This window comes from Lampetra planeri, chromosome 4 (genome assembly GCF_965212315.1).
Source record: "Lampetra planeri chromosome 4, kcLamPlan1.2.h2, whole genome shotgun sequence".
In the NCBI taxonomy this organism is placed as follows: Eukaryota; Metazoa; Chordata; class Hyperoartia; order Petromyzontiformes; family Petromyzontidae; genus Lampetra; species Lampetra planeri.
Window position 1 is genome coordinate 5,958,112 of NC_136110.1, and position 18,148 is coordinate 5,976,259.

At 45.9% G+C, this 18,148-nt stretch overlaps 1 protein-coding gene across 1 annotated transcript in view; it reads left to right on the plus strand.

The window, feature by feature from the left end:
- FGFRL1 (fibroblast growth factor receptor like 1) overlaps nucleotides 1-11,875 on the plus strand; it is a 101,792-nt gene extending 89,917 nt beyond the window's left edge. Inside the window, exons 7-8 of the mRNA XM_078593126.1 lie at nucleotides 4,928-5,281; nucleotides 6,070-11,875. Of these exons, the coding sequence (XP_078449252.1) occupies nucleotides 4,928-5,281; nucleotides 6,070-6,671 (956 nt within the window). The 3' untranslated portion in view covers nucleotides 6,672-11,875. The remainder of the gene's footprint in view (nucleotides 1-4,927; nucleotides 5,282-6,069) is intronic.
- Nucleotides 11,876-18,148: the final 6,273 nt, after the last annotated feature.

The window sequence follows — 18,148 nt, forward strand, 5'->3', positions numbered from 1 at the left end:
CCCAAATGCACGTGCGCGCATGTACACACGTGCACACGCACGCACACACATGCGTGTTGTGAAGCGAGGGTCGAGTTTAAATCATTCCGCGGCGCTCCCAGCTGCTGGGCACAGCCGCCTTGCACAGCTGCTGCCACGAGCCAAGCCGGGGGGATTTTGCCTCCAGGAAGGGGCTTGTGGGAAACGCGGCACCGCAATACGAATGCCCGGCTCTCGGCAGAACAAGACTCCATTTATCAGCGCTAACCTCGCACCCACCACCACGAGCAGCAGCAGCAGCAGCCCTTCACGGCACCCCACTCCAACCAAAACCACCTTCCACAGCACACTCGGCACTACCCAGTGGCACACAGCAACCACCCAGCACCACATGAAACCAGCCAGTATCAGCCAACACGATCCCAGAACCACTCCACACCGCCTAACACCACACGACAGGACCCAGCACCGCACAGGACCTTCCACAACCACCCAGCATCACACCGCACCACCCAGAACTACCCAGCCAGCACCACCATAGCAGCACTGCTCAACAGCCACCACCACCCACCACCACCAGCCACCAGCCACCACCACCCACCACCACCCACCACCACCACCCACCACCACCACCCACCACCACCACCCACCACCACCCGCCACCACCACCCACCACCACCACCCACCACCACCACCCACGACCCCAATCGCTTGCCCAATAGCTGTTTTGTTTTTTGTAGGGAAAATCGTTTTGGGGGGAGAATCGAGAACGAGCATTCCTTGTCGTGTGTGATTTCCCAAAAGATTACCAACAGGACATTCTTGGGCCAATGTATCTCAAATAAGAGGGCATTAATAATGTTCATGTATATGCTTTTGGTTATAAATTAGAACCAGGCTTAATCTCGCTTCATAATCACCATACTTCCACCGTTTCAGATATTTATGGACAAGTATTTGACTTTAATATTGGGCCATTTGTGTGCCAAATTCATAGCTCGAGTTGCTAATTTGAAAATAACTCGCAGATACATTCGAACAAAATACCGTAATAACTATATATGCACAAATATGTTTTCATTTATCAGCATATGGTATTTTCATACAAATATAATCCAGCATAAATTGTTGAAACAAGTAAAAACGCAAGCGGTTTTGACATTTTGGGTCTCATCAACAGTAAGTCTAGTTAAGCAAACATTCCTGGGTCACCAGATGTTATTCACAAGAGCTCTCTCGCTGCAAGATTCGGACCCTGTATGCTACAATAAGCAATAACAATGAATGTGTGTTTTTTACACGCTTTTATTATTACTTATTTAACTCACTCCGTCTGTTGTATTCTCAAAAAAGAAATCTTGTAACTCAATTTTTACCCACTTCTCAATGCGCTATCGACTGCTAACTTGAAATACCTATGTCATACTGATGACAACACTATATTCTATCATAAAAAAATCCAAAACATATATTTTTTAACATTTTACACGCTTTTATTTAACTTACTCTGTGTGTTGTCGTATCCTAAAATCATGTAACTCAATTTCAACCGTATTCCCAATGTCGTATCGACTGCAAACTTAGTATAGGTATGTCATACTGATGACAATACTATATTCTATCATTGAAAATTAAAAAAATATATTTTTAAACAATATTATTTTACGGCTCTAATTGTCCACGTTTACGGCTCTAATTGTCGACGCTCAACTCACGTTGGCTGTAAATCACCACGTGGTCCCTTACGTCACAGCAAGCCACGGGGAGCCACGCCCAGGGGCGGGGGATGTGGAAGGAGGGGAGGGGCGATGGTAGAAGGGGGCAGGGGGAGGGGCAGCTCGGACAGCACATTTCATTAAAGCGAGTTTTTAAAAAAGTATTTTTAAATATTTTATGTATTTATATATGTCATATGTAATGGGTACACGTGTTGCCTGCAGCTACTAGATGCCGCTATCTTGGCCAGTATTAAACAAACAAACAAAACATCATCGGTTCTTGAATCAAATCACGACCATGACATATTCACTACATGGTGAGAAACAGTGAATCATTACACCCCCCAAACCCCCAACAGAAAACAGTGGGAGAGGACACCACGCTTGTAAATTGCCTCTCATCTGGCTCGTTTCGCGAAAGTTCTTCCTAACTAACACAGCGGTACACGTGGCCTTGATTGGAGGCGAAGTGGTTGGCGCATTGTGCTACAAACCAGGTGACCCCGAGTTTCCATTGCTGGCCACGGCTAATCAGTGGTATGTGAAATTTCAGCGGTCCTGCCCCCACCCCTCACCGACCTGCACTAACCAGCATGGTGAAATATGGTCAAACGACCCTCGTTACTAACATGGCAGCAGGCGGGGGGAGGCCTTCATACAGTAGTGGACTGACTAAAAGCTGCACATATACATAATCTAGTACTGGAATGCATAGTCCGCAGTACGGAGTGTATAATCTGCAGTTCAGTCCATAGCGTCTTCTGGATGTCCATAAAACGGAGCGCAACTAAAGGATAATTGATTTGTCTGTTGAGTCGTTTATTGCACCCCTTAATCTCTCCCCCACAACTTACCAGCCTCCACACTCTCTCTCTCTCACTCGCTCTCTCTCTTTGCCCAGAAAAATAATAAAAATGGAACGCCAAAATGTATCCAACTGTGCTGGGCGTAACAGAGGATATGGAAAATAATTAAATATATCTTTCTTTATATATATAAACACAACATTCCTTTGGTAACGTTACAGTAAAGTTATCTAAATGTTAAAATGTAATATTTCATATATAGAGCACATACATATGAAATCGCCACGGCAATCTGACTTTTTTGTGTGTGCCTATTTCACTGCTGGATGATGTCATCTTCTTGGTTCTTTCGGTAAAGTCACGTATAATGGAAATAATAAAATATGTTTTATTATGTTTTATTTTTATTATTTTATTACTTCCCTTCTACGTGACTTTACCGAAAGAACCAAGAAGATGAATCCCTGCAGTCACGAAAGCTTTAAATCGAAAAATAATAAAATAATAAAATAAAACATTATAAGATCATTCTCACGACGTTTCGGCCACAACGCAAGCAGCCGTCCTCAGGTGAAGACCAGGTCTGTCGGGGAGACAGCGTCTGCTGGATGATGCTTTCTCATTGCCATCGCATCATTCACCCGAGCTGATCCCACATCGCTTTATCTCCACGGTGTTCATCCGCGAGTGTCCCTTCCTCTCCTTAGCCTACCATTCCGTAAATCGGTCTCATCCGTCCGCCATCGTCCCTGATAGCAATGATAATGTGCCCTGCCCAAGATCACTCGCTTGCATTTTCGTGACGGGTCAACACAATGCCCCCGAGATGTTTACGAGATCATGAAAAAAACGGACGGTGGTGGGGGCGAGCTTATTGCTCTCACCAAGGCCATTAAAGTTATGGTTAAAGACATCGTTGCAGCACTCTAATGGGCATCTTAAAATAACATCGACATCGTGATATCACCAGAGTGCTGTGATGGAATGCATGGGTGCGATTTACAAGTCTTTTCTTATAATCAACGAAGCCTCTGACTCGTGTTAGAAAGCCTGGAACACACATCACTGGCACTGGACCCGTAACAGAAGGCAGTGCTGGTATTGCCAGGGGTAACAGAAGGCAGTGCTGATAAAACCGGAAAGTGCATCAATATCACCCATTCCCATGGTTCCTGTTCCCAAAGAACCTCACTCGTTCATTCCTGCACCCATGTTAAGGGCCCGGTGTACCAGAGTGCCTGTTTCGACTCATCCACGCGGTGTTCCACCACCAGCACCACTCTGGAATTCTCTCCCGTAATTTCTTTGCTTCCCCCGAGCTCGTATAACCTCGCTCAATTAAAAGCAACGTGTTAACTCTTACTATTACTACTTTATGCGACGTTGTTGCCAGTGTCAAAATGATGGAATATATATAAGAATTGACTTTACCCTTTCTGTAAATAAAACAGATGTTTAGATTTTTTAATAGAAACCTTTTGCAAGGCATCAAGCCTGCGCACGTACAAACACGTGTACTTGTGGCAAAACATGCGCACAAACAAGCTTGCTCTAATAATAAATGCATTGTATTTGAAACTGATTGGCCTACACCAGAGACAGCCTTCTTTATGGCCTAGTTTCAACCTGTCTTAGACCATAGAATGACAAAAAGCGAACAGCACGAAGACAATGCAAGCATCAGGGCATGAAGAGCTTGGGTTGAAGTTATACATGCTTCATTGCTAGCAAGGGTACAGTCGAATATTTGTTGTATTACTACTTTTATAGTGTGTCCTGTTTGTTGCTGGTGGTGAAACGTTTCTGTCTGTGTTTGTGAGAAATATACATCTCTTTAAAAAATTACTGATAAACGTGACGATATAATGTGTTAGGCCGTTGGTTGGTGAAATGGTTTCACGACGAAAAAATGTCTAGCTTATTGCATAGCCTAACCCAAAAATCGATGATTAATTACACATATACACACACACGCATTTATAGACTAAAATATTAGATGCACACACTTCTATAACGGGTACCTCGACGTTGACTCAATTAATATTTATAATTTTCTCCTTTCCCATTGTTCGCACCTATAAAGGCTGGCACACCATAAGAGGGAGTGGGTGGGTGGCCAGCACCACGCCCGGCCGCCTTTGTCTCCCTAGTGGTAATGATTAGACATCGCACCAGGTAGTAATTTGCGGCTGAGTCGACCTAGGGGGGGGGCCCAGAACCGATTCAGATAATCGTCACTGGTGTTGGCCGTGAGCGGGAGTCGAACTCGTCCCGCGGGGTTCATAGCGCAGCGCGCTAACCGTTGCACTTCTACCTCGACGTTGACTCTCAATTATCCTTTCATAATTTCTCCTTTCCCCGTTGTTCGCACCACCACCACCACCGCCCCCCCCCACGCACCCAAATCCGGCACATCATCCGCAGAGCGCCTGCGCTCCAAGCCAGTGCTAACGGGCACTCACCCGGTGAACACCACGGTGGAGATGGGCGGCACCACCTCGCTGCAGTGCAAGGTGCGCAGCGACGTGCGGCCCGTCGTGCAGTGGCTCAAGCGCGTCGAGCCCGGGTCGGAGCGCCACCACAACGCCACACTCGACGTGGGCGGCCAGCGCTTCGTGGTGCTGCCCGCGGGAGACGTGTGGTCGCGCCCCGACGGCTCCTTCCTCAACAAGCTGGTGATCGCGCGGGCCCGCGCGGAGGACGCCGGCATGTACATCTGCCTGGGCGCCAACACCATGGGATACAGCTTCCGCAGCGCCTTCCTCACCGTGCAGCCCGGTACGTCGGCCTCGGCAAATACCGCCGCCGCCGCCGCTGCTGCCAGTGCCAACAACCGCCAATGCAGCCGCCACACCCCGACCACCGACCAAAACAATCACCGGTGATCCGGCCAGGTGGCCAGCTGGTTCAGCGTTGACAGTGCGAGCGGCGTCCGCAATCGAAAGGTTGCTAGTTTCAAATCCGGGTTGGAGGGGTTGACTCAGAACATCATCCATCTTGGGGTCGATAAAGATGGTACCGCTTAGTGGGGGAAGTCAACATTTCGTTGTCCTATGGGAGAGACTCACCCCAGCCATAGGAATGTGGAATTGTCGCCTCTGACTTGGGGCTGTAAAGAGGTGAGCACCGCCTCAATTGAGCAGGAGATCAATTTCACTTGGAGTGGCGCACCCAGCTAAACATTTCAGATGGGGTCATTTATCGCTTGCCAAATCGATGGCATGTAAGGAACATTTTCATTATATATATGATATGTATCTACATTAAATCTCGATCCAGAGTTATTGTTCATCAGATTACAAAAATTTGGAGGGGGCAATTGCCCATCATGCATATCTTCTATCCTTCATCACCACACTATCCCTTGCCTTTTGCTCATATCACTGCACCTACCCCACATCTCCATCTTACTTCTCTTACATTATTTTCTTGTCCTGTCTATGATGAGCGTAACAATCAATTTTAAAAGCAATTATTAACACGCGCAAAAGCGCATTACGATTCCCTTTCTCACAGCTCGCGTGTGCGCGTGCGTCTGTGTGTCCGTCCGTGTCCGTCCCCATCAGACCCAAGCCGGCACCCGGCCCCACCGAGCCCACGCCCGGCCGGCTCGCTGCCGTGGCCGGTGATCGTGGGGATCCCCGCCGGCGCCTTCTTCATCGTGGGCTCCGTGCTCCTGTGGCTCTGCCAGAGCCGCAAGCCCAAGGCCTACGGAGTGGACGCCGAGGACGGCGCGGCCGCCGGCGGTGGCGGCGGCAACGTCGGCGCATCGTCATCCGCCACATCGTCCGGGCGCTTCCAGCGCGACCGCGCGCCCGAGAAGAAAGCGGCCGCGGCGGCCGCGGCGGCCGCGGCGGCCGTGGCGCACGAAGACCTCACCAAGCTTGCCCCTCCGTCTCCCTGCCTGCCGCCGGTGCCCGGCTCCCTGCAGCCCCTCGGCTTGGGGCTGCACGCGGCGCCTCTCGTGCCGCCGCACCACCAGCACTACCACCACGTGCTGGTGCCCGCGCACTCCAGCAAGGCCCACACGCTGGGCCGGGGCGGATACGGCAAGGCGGCCGGGGGTGGCGGGGGCGGCGGCGTAGGGGCGGACGTGCTACACACGCATACGCACACGCACGTGGAAGGGAAGGTGCACCAGCACCACTACACCTACTACCAGTGCTAGTGCTGCGTGGAAGGAGCCAGCCGACGACTGCCATGAACTGAGAATTGAGGTTCACGAGCACCCGCGCAAACACAGGATACATTGAAACAACAATAATAACAGCAACAGCGGAGATCGTCCCCCAATCTTCTCGGCCCGTGTTGACAGCTGGGGAAAGTGTCATTAGCGATCGCCCGTTATGGCCAGGGTGACGAACGAGGTGTGGCCAGCGCACTTCGTTCAGAGTGGTGTGGCCAGCACCGCTTGCACACCGCCCCTTTACCTGCCCACCTGTGCACACGGCTCTGTGTTCATTCTCACGCCGAGTTCACCTAGATCCTGATATGAAGTGCCAATGATTTATGTTGAGGAGTCACACATGGGTGGTACGGTGAGCTGACCACCGTAGCATCACTTGCCAGGCACACGCACGGGCGCACGCACAAACACGTGTACGCTCAGACAAAGAGCCTCATTTTAGACTGTTTGAATTGTCGGGGCAAGAGCTGCAAGCGAGCGCCTAGTATGGCAAAGAAAGCGATGCTGGCAACAGCACCACGTGTGGCTACCAGGGTTGTCATTATTAGGCTGAGTTGACCTAGGGGAGGGTCGTGCCAGGAAAGGAATCCGTTTCCACTGAGGTGCACAGCCATAGACAGTGTGCTTACACACTTGCTAACTTAGACGGACAATCACCTGTCCTCATTTAAACCTAGAACTAATATCAACAGAGCGTATACAAGTACAGCCCATGTGTCAGTCCACTGCCGGAAGAGTGCCTCTGCACAGCATGTGGTTTGTGGGGGTTATTTGACTATACTTGACCACGCTGGTCAGTGCAGCCTGTTGAAGGGGATGAGCATGGAAATTCGGGTATATTACAGTACAGTACACCAAGGATTTCCCTGCTGGTTCAAAGTAAAACAATTGCATCCCTGATTCAACACTCGTCCTACCCACACGGCAACTTGATCTGGCTTGGAACGTTTTTTTGGTCCTACAAACGTGGCACAAAAAGAACAAAATCGTCAACAACAAATGGTTCTGCAGTACCGATATTTAAACAAAGAACGAGTTCTTAAAACAACACTTTTGACCCGCACGCTCACGCGGTAGCACTATTCGCACCTCGCAAGGCGACAGGGTAAATCGGCACTTGTTTATTTTTTGGGAACAGTTGCGCTAATTGCAGACATGCGAAGGGGCTTGGGGGACCGGGTCTCGTGGTGCCGTTCTGAGAGCGATCGCGTAAACACTCGCTCCGCACCAACTCACGGGCAAAAATTCAACCACTCGCCAGTACGGACAGCTGTTAGGAAAATAATACGGCTCGCTGGAGTAGATGGGTCAACACACACGCGCGCGCACAGACACACATGGACATGCATTAGCACGCCTATTATATACACAGCAGTGGAATGGTGTTCACTTAATTGACTTAGAGAAAATATAGCTGTTGATATATTAACTTTTCTCGGCTTCATTTCAAAAGCGTTTTCAGACAAATGAAAATACAGTCATAGATCACGGATTCTGATTAATGGCATAAAATAACAGAAAAGCATATGAAGGTTAAACAAAAAACGTAGCAACTGGCACTTATCACGGCGTGAGAAAGTTTTTTTCCAGCAATTCATCATACGAAGCAATTTTATTACTTTCAAGCAAGAGATGGATAAAACAAATGTAGTTGTTTTGCTTCTAACGTGAACCAACAAGCATCACCTACATTATGGACAACGTCGCTCTTGTTCGACTCATGGTTTTGGACACGAAGAGAGTCTGCTGATGACAATCCAATTCAAAGCATTTCAAATGTTTTGCGAGACAAGGAGACTGTGGATTTTGCCTCTCACTGCCATTTGCCTTTAAAAATACAAGACTTCCTTCACTAAGCAGCCAGCGCCTTTGAGTGTCGCCGCCTTGGCTGAGTCAGGTAAATAAAAACCTCTACCCCAAAAAGGGAATTCAACACTGACGATGCCAACAAAGCAAAAAAAAGAAAGCAAAAAAAAAGCCACGCATTTTCTCAACCTCACTCTGCTTCTCTCTTTCATTCTAAGAAGAATGCCCTTGTCTTTAGCCCGTGGTCGTTGGGATCACAATTCTATACATTTCCCTTTCAAGAGTTCTGGGGCATAGAAATTCCCCCCCACCCCCCCACCCCCGTTTATATATTTATTTATCCGCTCCTTTTCTCGCCATGAGACACAAAAGGGAGCGGGCAGCCGTCTTGGTGTTCAGATGGTCCCCCCCGATATGAAGCATCAATGCCCCTGCTTGTGAGAAGTGCACACTGGCAGAGCGCACTTGACTCCGAGTCCCCAGTGGAAATAGGGGACCCGGCGATTAAGCGAGAGAGGGGAGCGGTCGAGTAGAAGCGACCCGAATTTGGGAAAGGGGCCACGCATGTGTAATTGGGCGCTCGTGCGCTCACTCGTTCGCTCGCCCATAAAAAGCAGCGAAGGAGTGCTTTGAAGGAACGTGGCAGTCGCATACCTCGGACTGCGTCGTAATTTGCTCGCTCGTTCCCCTGAGTGGAAGGCACTTCTGAGCCGCGCTGCTGGGAAATGTGTTGAGGTTTCAGAGCGCAGATTGGGAAGTGTTGCGCTTAAAACTGGATTTGTAAAAATGGCAACAGAGGATTTAAAATAAAAAGAAAGCACCTGCAGAAGTTGTCTTACATTCGAGTGCGTCTTAAATCTGAGGCTCAGGCATAGCTGTGTCAACGGCATCATTTCAAAGGCTATAAAAGTTGATTTTGTACAGAGAAGTATTTACTATGAATGGGTTTATATGTTTTGAGAGCAAAAGGGGTATCTGAGCCACCCTACTTACATTTCTTATTGAAAACGTGTCATGTGTTATCTTCCAAAGTAATCACATTTGTAGAGCATACGATTATAATTCAATTGGTGCATGTTTATTCTTCTCAATACAGTGCTGAATCAGATTTGTTTTTAAAAATGCTTTAGAAATATGTATAATGGTGGTTTAAGGTTAACCTGCACTTTAAGTTGTGGATTGTTGTGAAAGAATGACAGATCATCACTGAACGTTTTAGAGTGGTACAGGTAATATCTGGCAACTTCTCCGCGAAGTGACATCACAGCTGTGCAAAGGAGTCTGGGTGTTTTCAAGATGGCAGCGACCAGTGTACCATGGGCTGTGGAATGGCATTGCATAATGAGGTTTCTAGTGAAGAAGGCTGTAAAAAGAGCTGAAATGTGCAGCAGTAGGTTTGCCCTACAGATCGGTGATGCGTGTCTCTCACGCAACACCGCATTTGAGCAGTGCAAAAAGGTTTAATATGGATGAGAGTCTGCACAAAATGGAAAATATGTGAAAGCACATGTCCTGAAATGGCTGCATGTCTGACCTAAATGATTCTATGCTTCTGGCATGAAGGCATTATAACACCGGTGGGACAAATACGTGTGTGTATCAGGGGATTGCTTTGAAATATAGGACAAGCGTTAGACTTCACTTTACTTTAAAACTTTCAAAAACTTAAGTTCAGTTTCACCTTGAACCACCCTTGTATGTTGCAAAAATTCCCTTTCAAACATTTTTTTTATTATACCAAGCTCGCAAAATCCTACAGGACCATAAATATACAAAAAAAATCACACGTGTTATTCTCAGAACTCCTTAACGTTTTGTTCCACTTTCGTAAAGAATAAAATAATCTTTTAAAAGTTAATTTAATGAGGATTCCTGTAGAATTTTACAAGCTGTTGTGAGCGAAAGCAAACCAAATGGTGCCGAGGATGAATAACAACACCGCCGGTTATATATTATATTGCACAAGTTGCCGATGTGCTGTTGGGTTATACGGCACGACGTCCGAAGTTTCGGTCCACGTTCTGGGAGCTTTTTCAGCAACTTAATCCCATTGCTGGGAGCTTGTTCCAAAACATACTATTACCTTGTTGCTGTCAGTGCCAGCATTTCAGTTGAGGTCTTTTTTTTTAAGCGCTGGGGGAAAAAAGATCAGGCTACGTTTTAACATCACTGAAATATGGAGAGTCGTTCGTAAAACGACAAGCCCAGGACTCACTGACAGCCGCACAAGCTATCCTTCCTGAATAAGCTGCCCGTAACGTGGACAGAAACGTCAGACGTGCTGAACAACACGTGGCACGACCCGAACAACACATCGGAGAGAGATGCACAAGTACAGCTGCGAAAACCCATGCAGGAGTTATATATTTTACAAATGTCCACAGTTCCCGATGGAGCATGTGTGTGGGCAGAGGCACCTGAGGTGTCTGTCGTGAAGACTGAGCATCAAAAGCTCCCAAATCCTCAACATAGATTCTCCCCGAATGTGTTTTATTGGCAAATTAGTGCACTAATGTTGGCATGCCGACAATCAAGCCAGGGCCGTCTTGCCCCTTCAGCTATGTTTCAATATCTTGAAACATAGCTTTGATATCCCTGTGCCCCCGAACGCGCGTGTACAAAATAATAATATACGACTTGTAATTCTATACAGATGTTTAATGTTTATAGCTATATCTGTATTTATTTTACTAAAGCGAGATATATTAAGATATTGCATTTTCTGGAAAAGCAAGGAAGAAATATGTCAATAGTGTCCTTTTTTGTGCATTTGTTTAACTGAAGTATTTTGCTTAGGCAATTTGAAGGATTATTTCATAACTCGTGGGTGTTGTTAAAGATGTTGTAAACCTCATACACAATGTATTAACTGCTAAGCACAAGATAATTTTCTCGAGGGGGCTTTTCTAGATTCCCCTCTGGTTGGAGGCCCTTCTGCCAGCAGTGGCGTGAGCAGGCCATTGCAGGGCTGCACCTTTACCTTTGTACACACCAAAAGACGCCACACTCCGTGGTGTACTAAGCATCGTGAACATATTTCTATGCAGGCATCCAAAATTCTCATTGTGGCCTTTATGATTAATTTAAAACGAGCAATAAAACCAGCAATATAGAAATGCATATTACCATGAAACCACTTTTAGACTATAAAATAGTATATATTATACAGTATATCAAGCAAAAAAAAAACATCTTACTGAAAATGCCTTACTGCATTGCATCAAAATGCCGAGTGGTTTATTTAGACCATTGATGAGAAATGATCTTTACTTTTTGAATAATGATTTTAAATGTAAGCAGTTTCTCCTGAACCGGATGGATAATTACGTCTGTTTCATTTGCAGTCAAGTTACATTTGTAAATAAATTATGTGCCAAGAAGATCATTTTCAATGTTTTTCTGTGTTGTGTTTGGTGAGTGGGGGGCTGGGGGGAGGGGGTGGTCCTCACTGTATGACATTGGCGAATTCATGACATTTAAAACAATATCTTGAAACATAGCTTTGGTATCTTCATGATATCTCCGTCAATGACAACCTTCATCCAGTATCCACAACGTTGTCAACGTCTTGCTGTTTAAGTGTAAACTCCATTCAATGGTTTACTTCACTTTCAACATTCACCTTGCCAGATGTGTCAAACAATCTCATACGCGCGATACGATACCATCTCGTATTTTTTTTCCCCCGCAAATTTTACCGAAAAATCTCATGCGTAGCCGCGACATTAGAACATAACAATAAACTGCAATTCTACTTCCTCAGACAGAGCGGTTGGGTTTTCAATGGGGTAGGGGCAGAGGGACCCCATTATAATGTTTACCAATCCCAGAAGCCTCAGTAAAAAAAAACGTTTAAAATGTAAGAATAGGCTTCTGTCAATAAAACCGGCGTTAAGGTGTGCAAACATCAAATAGATATACTTTCGCAAGGTATCAATTCTGCATTAACCGCAAATACTTGCGAAAAAACGTGTAAACAAACATGCCCTGATAATGCGTGCATTCACATGTGTGGTTAATGCAGACGCCTTGCAGCAGGTATCGATTTTGGTGCTTAAACAACTTAACACCTGTTATATGATCAGAAAGGGCGAAGCAGCCTACTATAGTTTTTCTTCCTCATTTTGGTACTGGCAACAACAAAAAAAGATCCCATAGATACGTTTATTTTGTTTTACAAATGTGAAGAATAAGATTAACTCTGGGTGCCATCTCTGAGTGTCTGCCCTGAAAGCGCACTGGGTGAGACGTCCACACCCCCCACCCCCCTTTTTGTGCGAGGATCACTGCCGAACCAGTCAGAGGTTGCGGGAAATTCTTCGTCGTATTTGCTTAGCGTTGACTGCGAGGATATGTGGATTTAACGGCTTTTAAAGGTCGAGTGACTACGAGGACAGACGCGATTTCGTTTTTCTTAATGCATCGATGCTACTGCATGTGCGCGGCGTTCAAGCATTCCTGCGCGATTTGGTTAAACACACTTCTACATTGTCGCTGTCAGTGACCAGCGTTTCAGTGGAATCGGGGGGGGGGGGCGGTGAAAGGTTGTCCGGATATGTTTAAACTTTGCTGGGATACGAAGTCGTCAAGCAAGACAGCGCAGTGATCTTGCAATTGAACTGACTACCGCAAACGGCCGTGGCAAGACGAACGCAACCGGTTTGCCTTGCAGGGAAATAGTTCAGGCAATCTTCTTGGTTCTTTCGGTAAAGTCACGTGGAATGGAAATAATTAAATAATAATACAATGTTTTTATGTATTGTGTTTTATGTTTATTATTTTATTATTTCCATTCTACGTGACTTTACCGAAAGAACCAAGAAGATGAATCCCTGCAGTCACGAAAGCTTTCAATCGAAATTTAAATAATATTTTATTATGTTTTATTTTTATTATATTATTATTTCCCTTCTACGTGACTTTACCGAAAGAACCAAGAAGATGAATCCCTGCAGTCACGAAAGCTTTAAATCGAAATTTAAATAATATTTTATTATGTTTTATTTTTATTATATTATTATTTCCCTTCTACGTGACTTTACCGAAAGAACCAAGAAGATGAATCCCTGCAGTCACGAAAGCTTTCAATCGAAGTTCAGTCAATGTGACGGCTGTGTGTAGAGCACAAAGTGAAGACGCTAAACATTTTTCTCATTTATTTATTTTTACAAGCAAATATTTACCATGGTTTTGTTGTGTGTCTGACTACAAATGCTTCTGCAACGTGGCCAAATAGAGAAGCGTTTACTGTTGAACGTCTCTTTTCTGCGGCTCTATTGCCCGCGATTACTATTATCCGAAGGGACACACGAACTCCGATTAGCCGCACGCCCCTATTCTTCCTCTTATCTGCAATTATCCGTGATTTTGTTTAGCGCATGTGGAGTCAATTCGCAGATAACATCACGGACAATAGAATCCATGCTAGAAGTAATAGGTTTTTACCCTTTCAACTGGTACAAAAACTGACACCTTTATACAAGGCATCATGTTTGCAATAACCACAACACAAGCAATCAAAATGCAAACAAAAAAGAAACAACTCTGATGATGATAATAATGATATGCACTGTCCTTGAAGTTGATTGGTCCACACCCGAGACAGCTTTTCTTAGAGCCTAGTCTCCATTGGTGTTGGACCAGATGACGCCAAAAGGCGCACTTTCAAGGACAGTGGATACATTATCAGAGTTACAGTGGCGGCTCCTGCAAAATCTCTCAGGGGGGGCAAATGTCTGGATGATTGATAAGGATAAGGTCCACCCATGCAATGGATAAATTAACAGCTTAAGCATGTAAAGGCAACTTCACTTCTTTAATATTAATGAAAAATAAAGTGACTCTTACAATACATCTTGTTTGTTTCTATACTCACTATTAAAACAAACCACTCAAGTTTCTTTTATTAAAGATTCCACTAGGTGGCGACAAATTATATTGTTGGATGAAACGTGCTTACGTATGTTGACGTAAGCACGTATGATGACGTAAGCACGTTAGGGCGAGCCCTCCCGGAAGCCATAGAGAATGCATTGCAGCGCCCCCGTTCGAAAAAAATGATCTTTGAATGTAAGTCTCTGGGACCACTCGGGGCGATTCTCAGCTGGAAGGAAATCGCCCAAAAAGAGGCGGTACTCCACAGAACGTAGCATGACGCTGATTGGACTATATCCAGAGGCACAGTGACGGCTAGCGTGACTCTGTGGTTGAATGACATTGGTGGTGCGTCGCCCAATCGCCCTAATGAAGAAACCGCCCCTGCAGAGTTATGTTTTTGAGGATCCATGTTGTTCAATCCTAAGATCACTGCAGTCAAGAGGAGTTCCACCGCACTTACAAAATATCAATAGTTCCAAATGAGCATTATATCAGAAATGAGTTGTTCTAGAATTTTTATATTCGAACCAATTTGGGATCCAACCCATGCACTTCCAGTTGCATTACATTCCCAGTTTGTCTGCAAGGGAAGATTAATTACTTACGGGATTGCCTTTCACGATGTTTTGCAGGATGTTTTGGTAGAGGCAGTGGCACAAAACCACCACACCTCTCCCTTCAGCCTTTACAAAATCCATATAGGGTTTCAAAGCACACCACTCGGAGTTCCTGAACGATTCATTTTCATTTGCGAGTGTCAGTGCCCTGCCAGGACATCATTGCTTAATACCGAGCCACATTTTCGCTTTTGTCGAGATCATATTTCAAACTAACCATCACATTTGCATAGCACACGTGACAGAGTTGAAAAAGAATAGCACATTTTCTGCACCGGCGTTTGATTCATACGTGTTCCGGATTTTCCACGCGACGGTGCCGTGGGGGGTGTAAATGGTCAGCGCACTCGACGTTTCATTGCGAGTTCGCCGGTGCAATGCGATCTCATGGCAGCGCGATAGTCGAACCATCATTGCCCACGTTTCTTAAACCCCCCCCCCCCACCCCGGGCCCTGTCCATCCAGCGGTATAAATGTGTCCACCGCAGTCGATCTGCAGGTCGCGTGCGGCGAGGTGAAAAGTTTGGGTACTCCCCCCACCTCCTCTTCCAACACGTGAAGAGAAGGCTAAACATACCTGGAGCTCCTGCTAGTGGAAGCCCTTCCATCAGCAGCGGCTTAGGCAATACCATTCAGCGCTGCGCCTTTTACCTGATTTCAAGTTAGGAGTGCAGTTTTCCTTTGCTTCGCTTTGCACAATGCTCCCACTTGATGTTTCTTGGAAGCAAGCGCGATGGGTTTCTCCCATTGGGGCTGCAGCTTTCAGTGCACTCTGCCGCTGTTATCTGGGAGCTCGGCTTAGTGGAATGGAAAGGAGAGCCAGCAGGGGATGTTGTTGTGGGAGGAGGCAACTGCCTCTATGCCCGAGAGGCTGTACATTCAACCCTTGTGATCTCACAGACACATCAGACCAATACATGCGTGATGATGGAGTGTGTTTCTGGGTGCTTCAGAAGCAGAATGTGCTGGCGTAAGGCTTGCTCATCATCGTCTAGTTTTATTTGCAAGGTTTTCATCATTGTCATCTTCACGTGCAGCCAATCAATCATTTGCTGGATGATGGACTCCTGACATAGTTGGCACATCCCTCATGCTCCTGCGATGCAACTATCCGTCTCAGCTCTTCGCATGACCTGCTCTCATCACTCCATCCCTATGGTGGTCATCCAACCAATGTGTGTGTATATATAGAGAGAGACCATGATTTAAGAGCTGGGAGGACATCAGCTGTTTCCACTGAACTAAGTAAATGTAATCAAGAAAACTTAGCATGAATGGTATTTTATATTCGTTTTTTTCTTCTAGAATCCGATTTGTGGTATGTATGTGGGCAATGGTAGAACACTTTTTTATTCTGAATCCCGTTCGTGATTGGTTGGCCTCATAATTGTCCAATTGTTTGGTTCTATGTGATCTCCGTGAACAATTAGACGATGTTTGCGAAGAAACTAACATTGAGAGTCTAATGATTGTGAAATTATTCAAATCAGTTTTGGCTCCTTTATGAACAGAAGGATGTTTGAGGCATCAATCCATGGCAGGATTTTACACTCTGCCAACTTGGTCGTGGGCTAGATCCTACACCCTTCAGCGTGTCAGTGGTCTGTACATACATCTATATCATCATCATCATTATCATCATCACGATCCATGGACAGATCGCCCGTAGGTGTCCACTGCACATGTCGTCATTAGTTTCCACTTTTCTCTCCCTTGTGCCAATATGCTCAAGCAATGCGCACATCTTTTTGGCACCAATCTCTTCTTATGTCGTCGTTAAGCCATTCTCTGTAAGGTCTTCCTCGCTCTGCGATTGCTTCCATTTTGCGAACGACCACACGCCTTTAATGTTCCTGTTGTTGTCCATCCTACACGTGTGTCCAAATAGTTCAAGTGTCCTTCTCATCACTGCCTGCATCGTCTATGTGCAACCTGTTTTCGTACTTCTCCGTTGGTCACACTTTGGGAGCATCCTGCTGGAGAAACGCCTATCAATTTATGCTATATATAGTTTATGGATAGTCTATTAAGGCATGCGGTATACACACGCACATACTGAGGTGGCAAAGGTGCAGCCCTGCAAATGCCACTGCTGGCGGAAGGGTCTCTCCACTCTAGGGTATTTGTCGTTAATACTTCTTGCCGGCCAGATGTCTTGTAAGAGGTGAGAGTCAGGGAGCACCCAACATTTACCCAACCTCACCGTACCCGATTCAAGAAACGTACCCCCATTTTAACTGCCGCACCGGGAAAGTAAATCGGCGACCTCTCCATCGCAAGAGCGGCGTGGTAAACCATCGCACCGTACGGCAGCATCGCTATTTGCAAATAAATTGCGTACAATGTCAATAATCGATTCTGACGACGAGCTCCCTGGAGGCATTGTGTAGACGTAAGAATGCATTTAATTGATAGGGAGCTAATATTTGTATACATTGGCATGTGGCATCGTTTATCTGTTTGACTCTATTGTAAATATACTCGGGGTTATTTATTGCTGCGTTTGTTATTTTTGTAACATCTCACCGATCATTTTCCGCGCACACTTCAAGTGCACTAAGGCCCACGTTTCGCGGCTACACCAAAACCGTTCCATCTTTGCACGCCAGGCATGTTTCAGCTGGTGTCATAACTACCTCTTACATTTCCTGCAAGATGTGTTTCAATGTCGTGAAGCTGTCAAAGGATTTTGGATTATTTTTCATGAGAATTTCAATCGCGTGGCGTGTTTTCAAGGGCGCGCTCTTCACTACACACACACACAGCTGACAATGCGTTTTGACACGAGGTTATGTAAAGCTGCGTTTTGTTAACTCAGCACCGGGACAGTTCTATCCAAATAACTGCCTTGCTGGAATTTCGCATGAATAATTCACTCAACACATATGATCCACTCGCCTCCCCCCACCACCCTTTCTGATAACTATTCCTAAAAAAAAGTCACGTCAAAGTCTTAAACACCGAAACGGTCGGTTATCCAAACGTGCCCATCAAAATGTGAACAAATTGCCCTTTACCCTTTACGTAAGCGTACATTTGGAATTACTCTAATCAGACATGCCTTTCATTTTACATGACACGAGTACAGAAGTTAAAATGTACTGAGGCCTCCTCCCAAACACTACGGAGCCACTTTACATCAGATTTGATTTCTGCAGC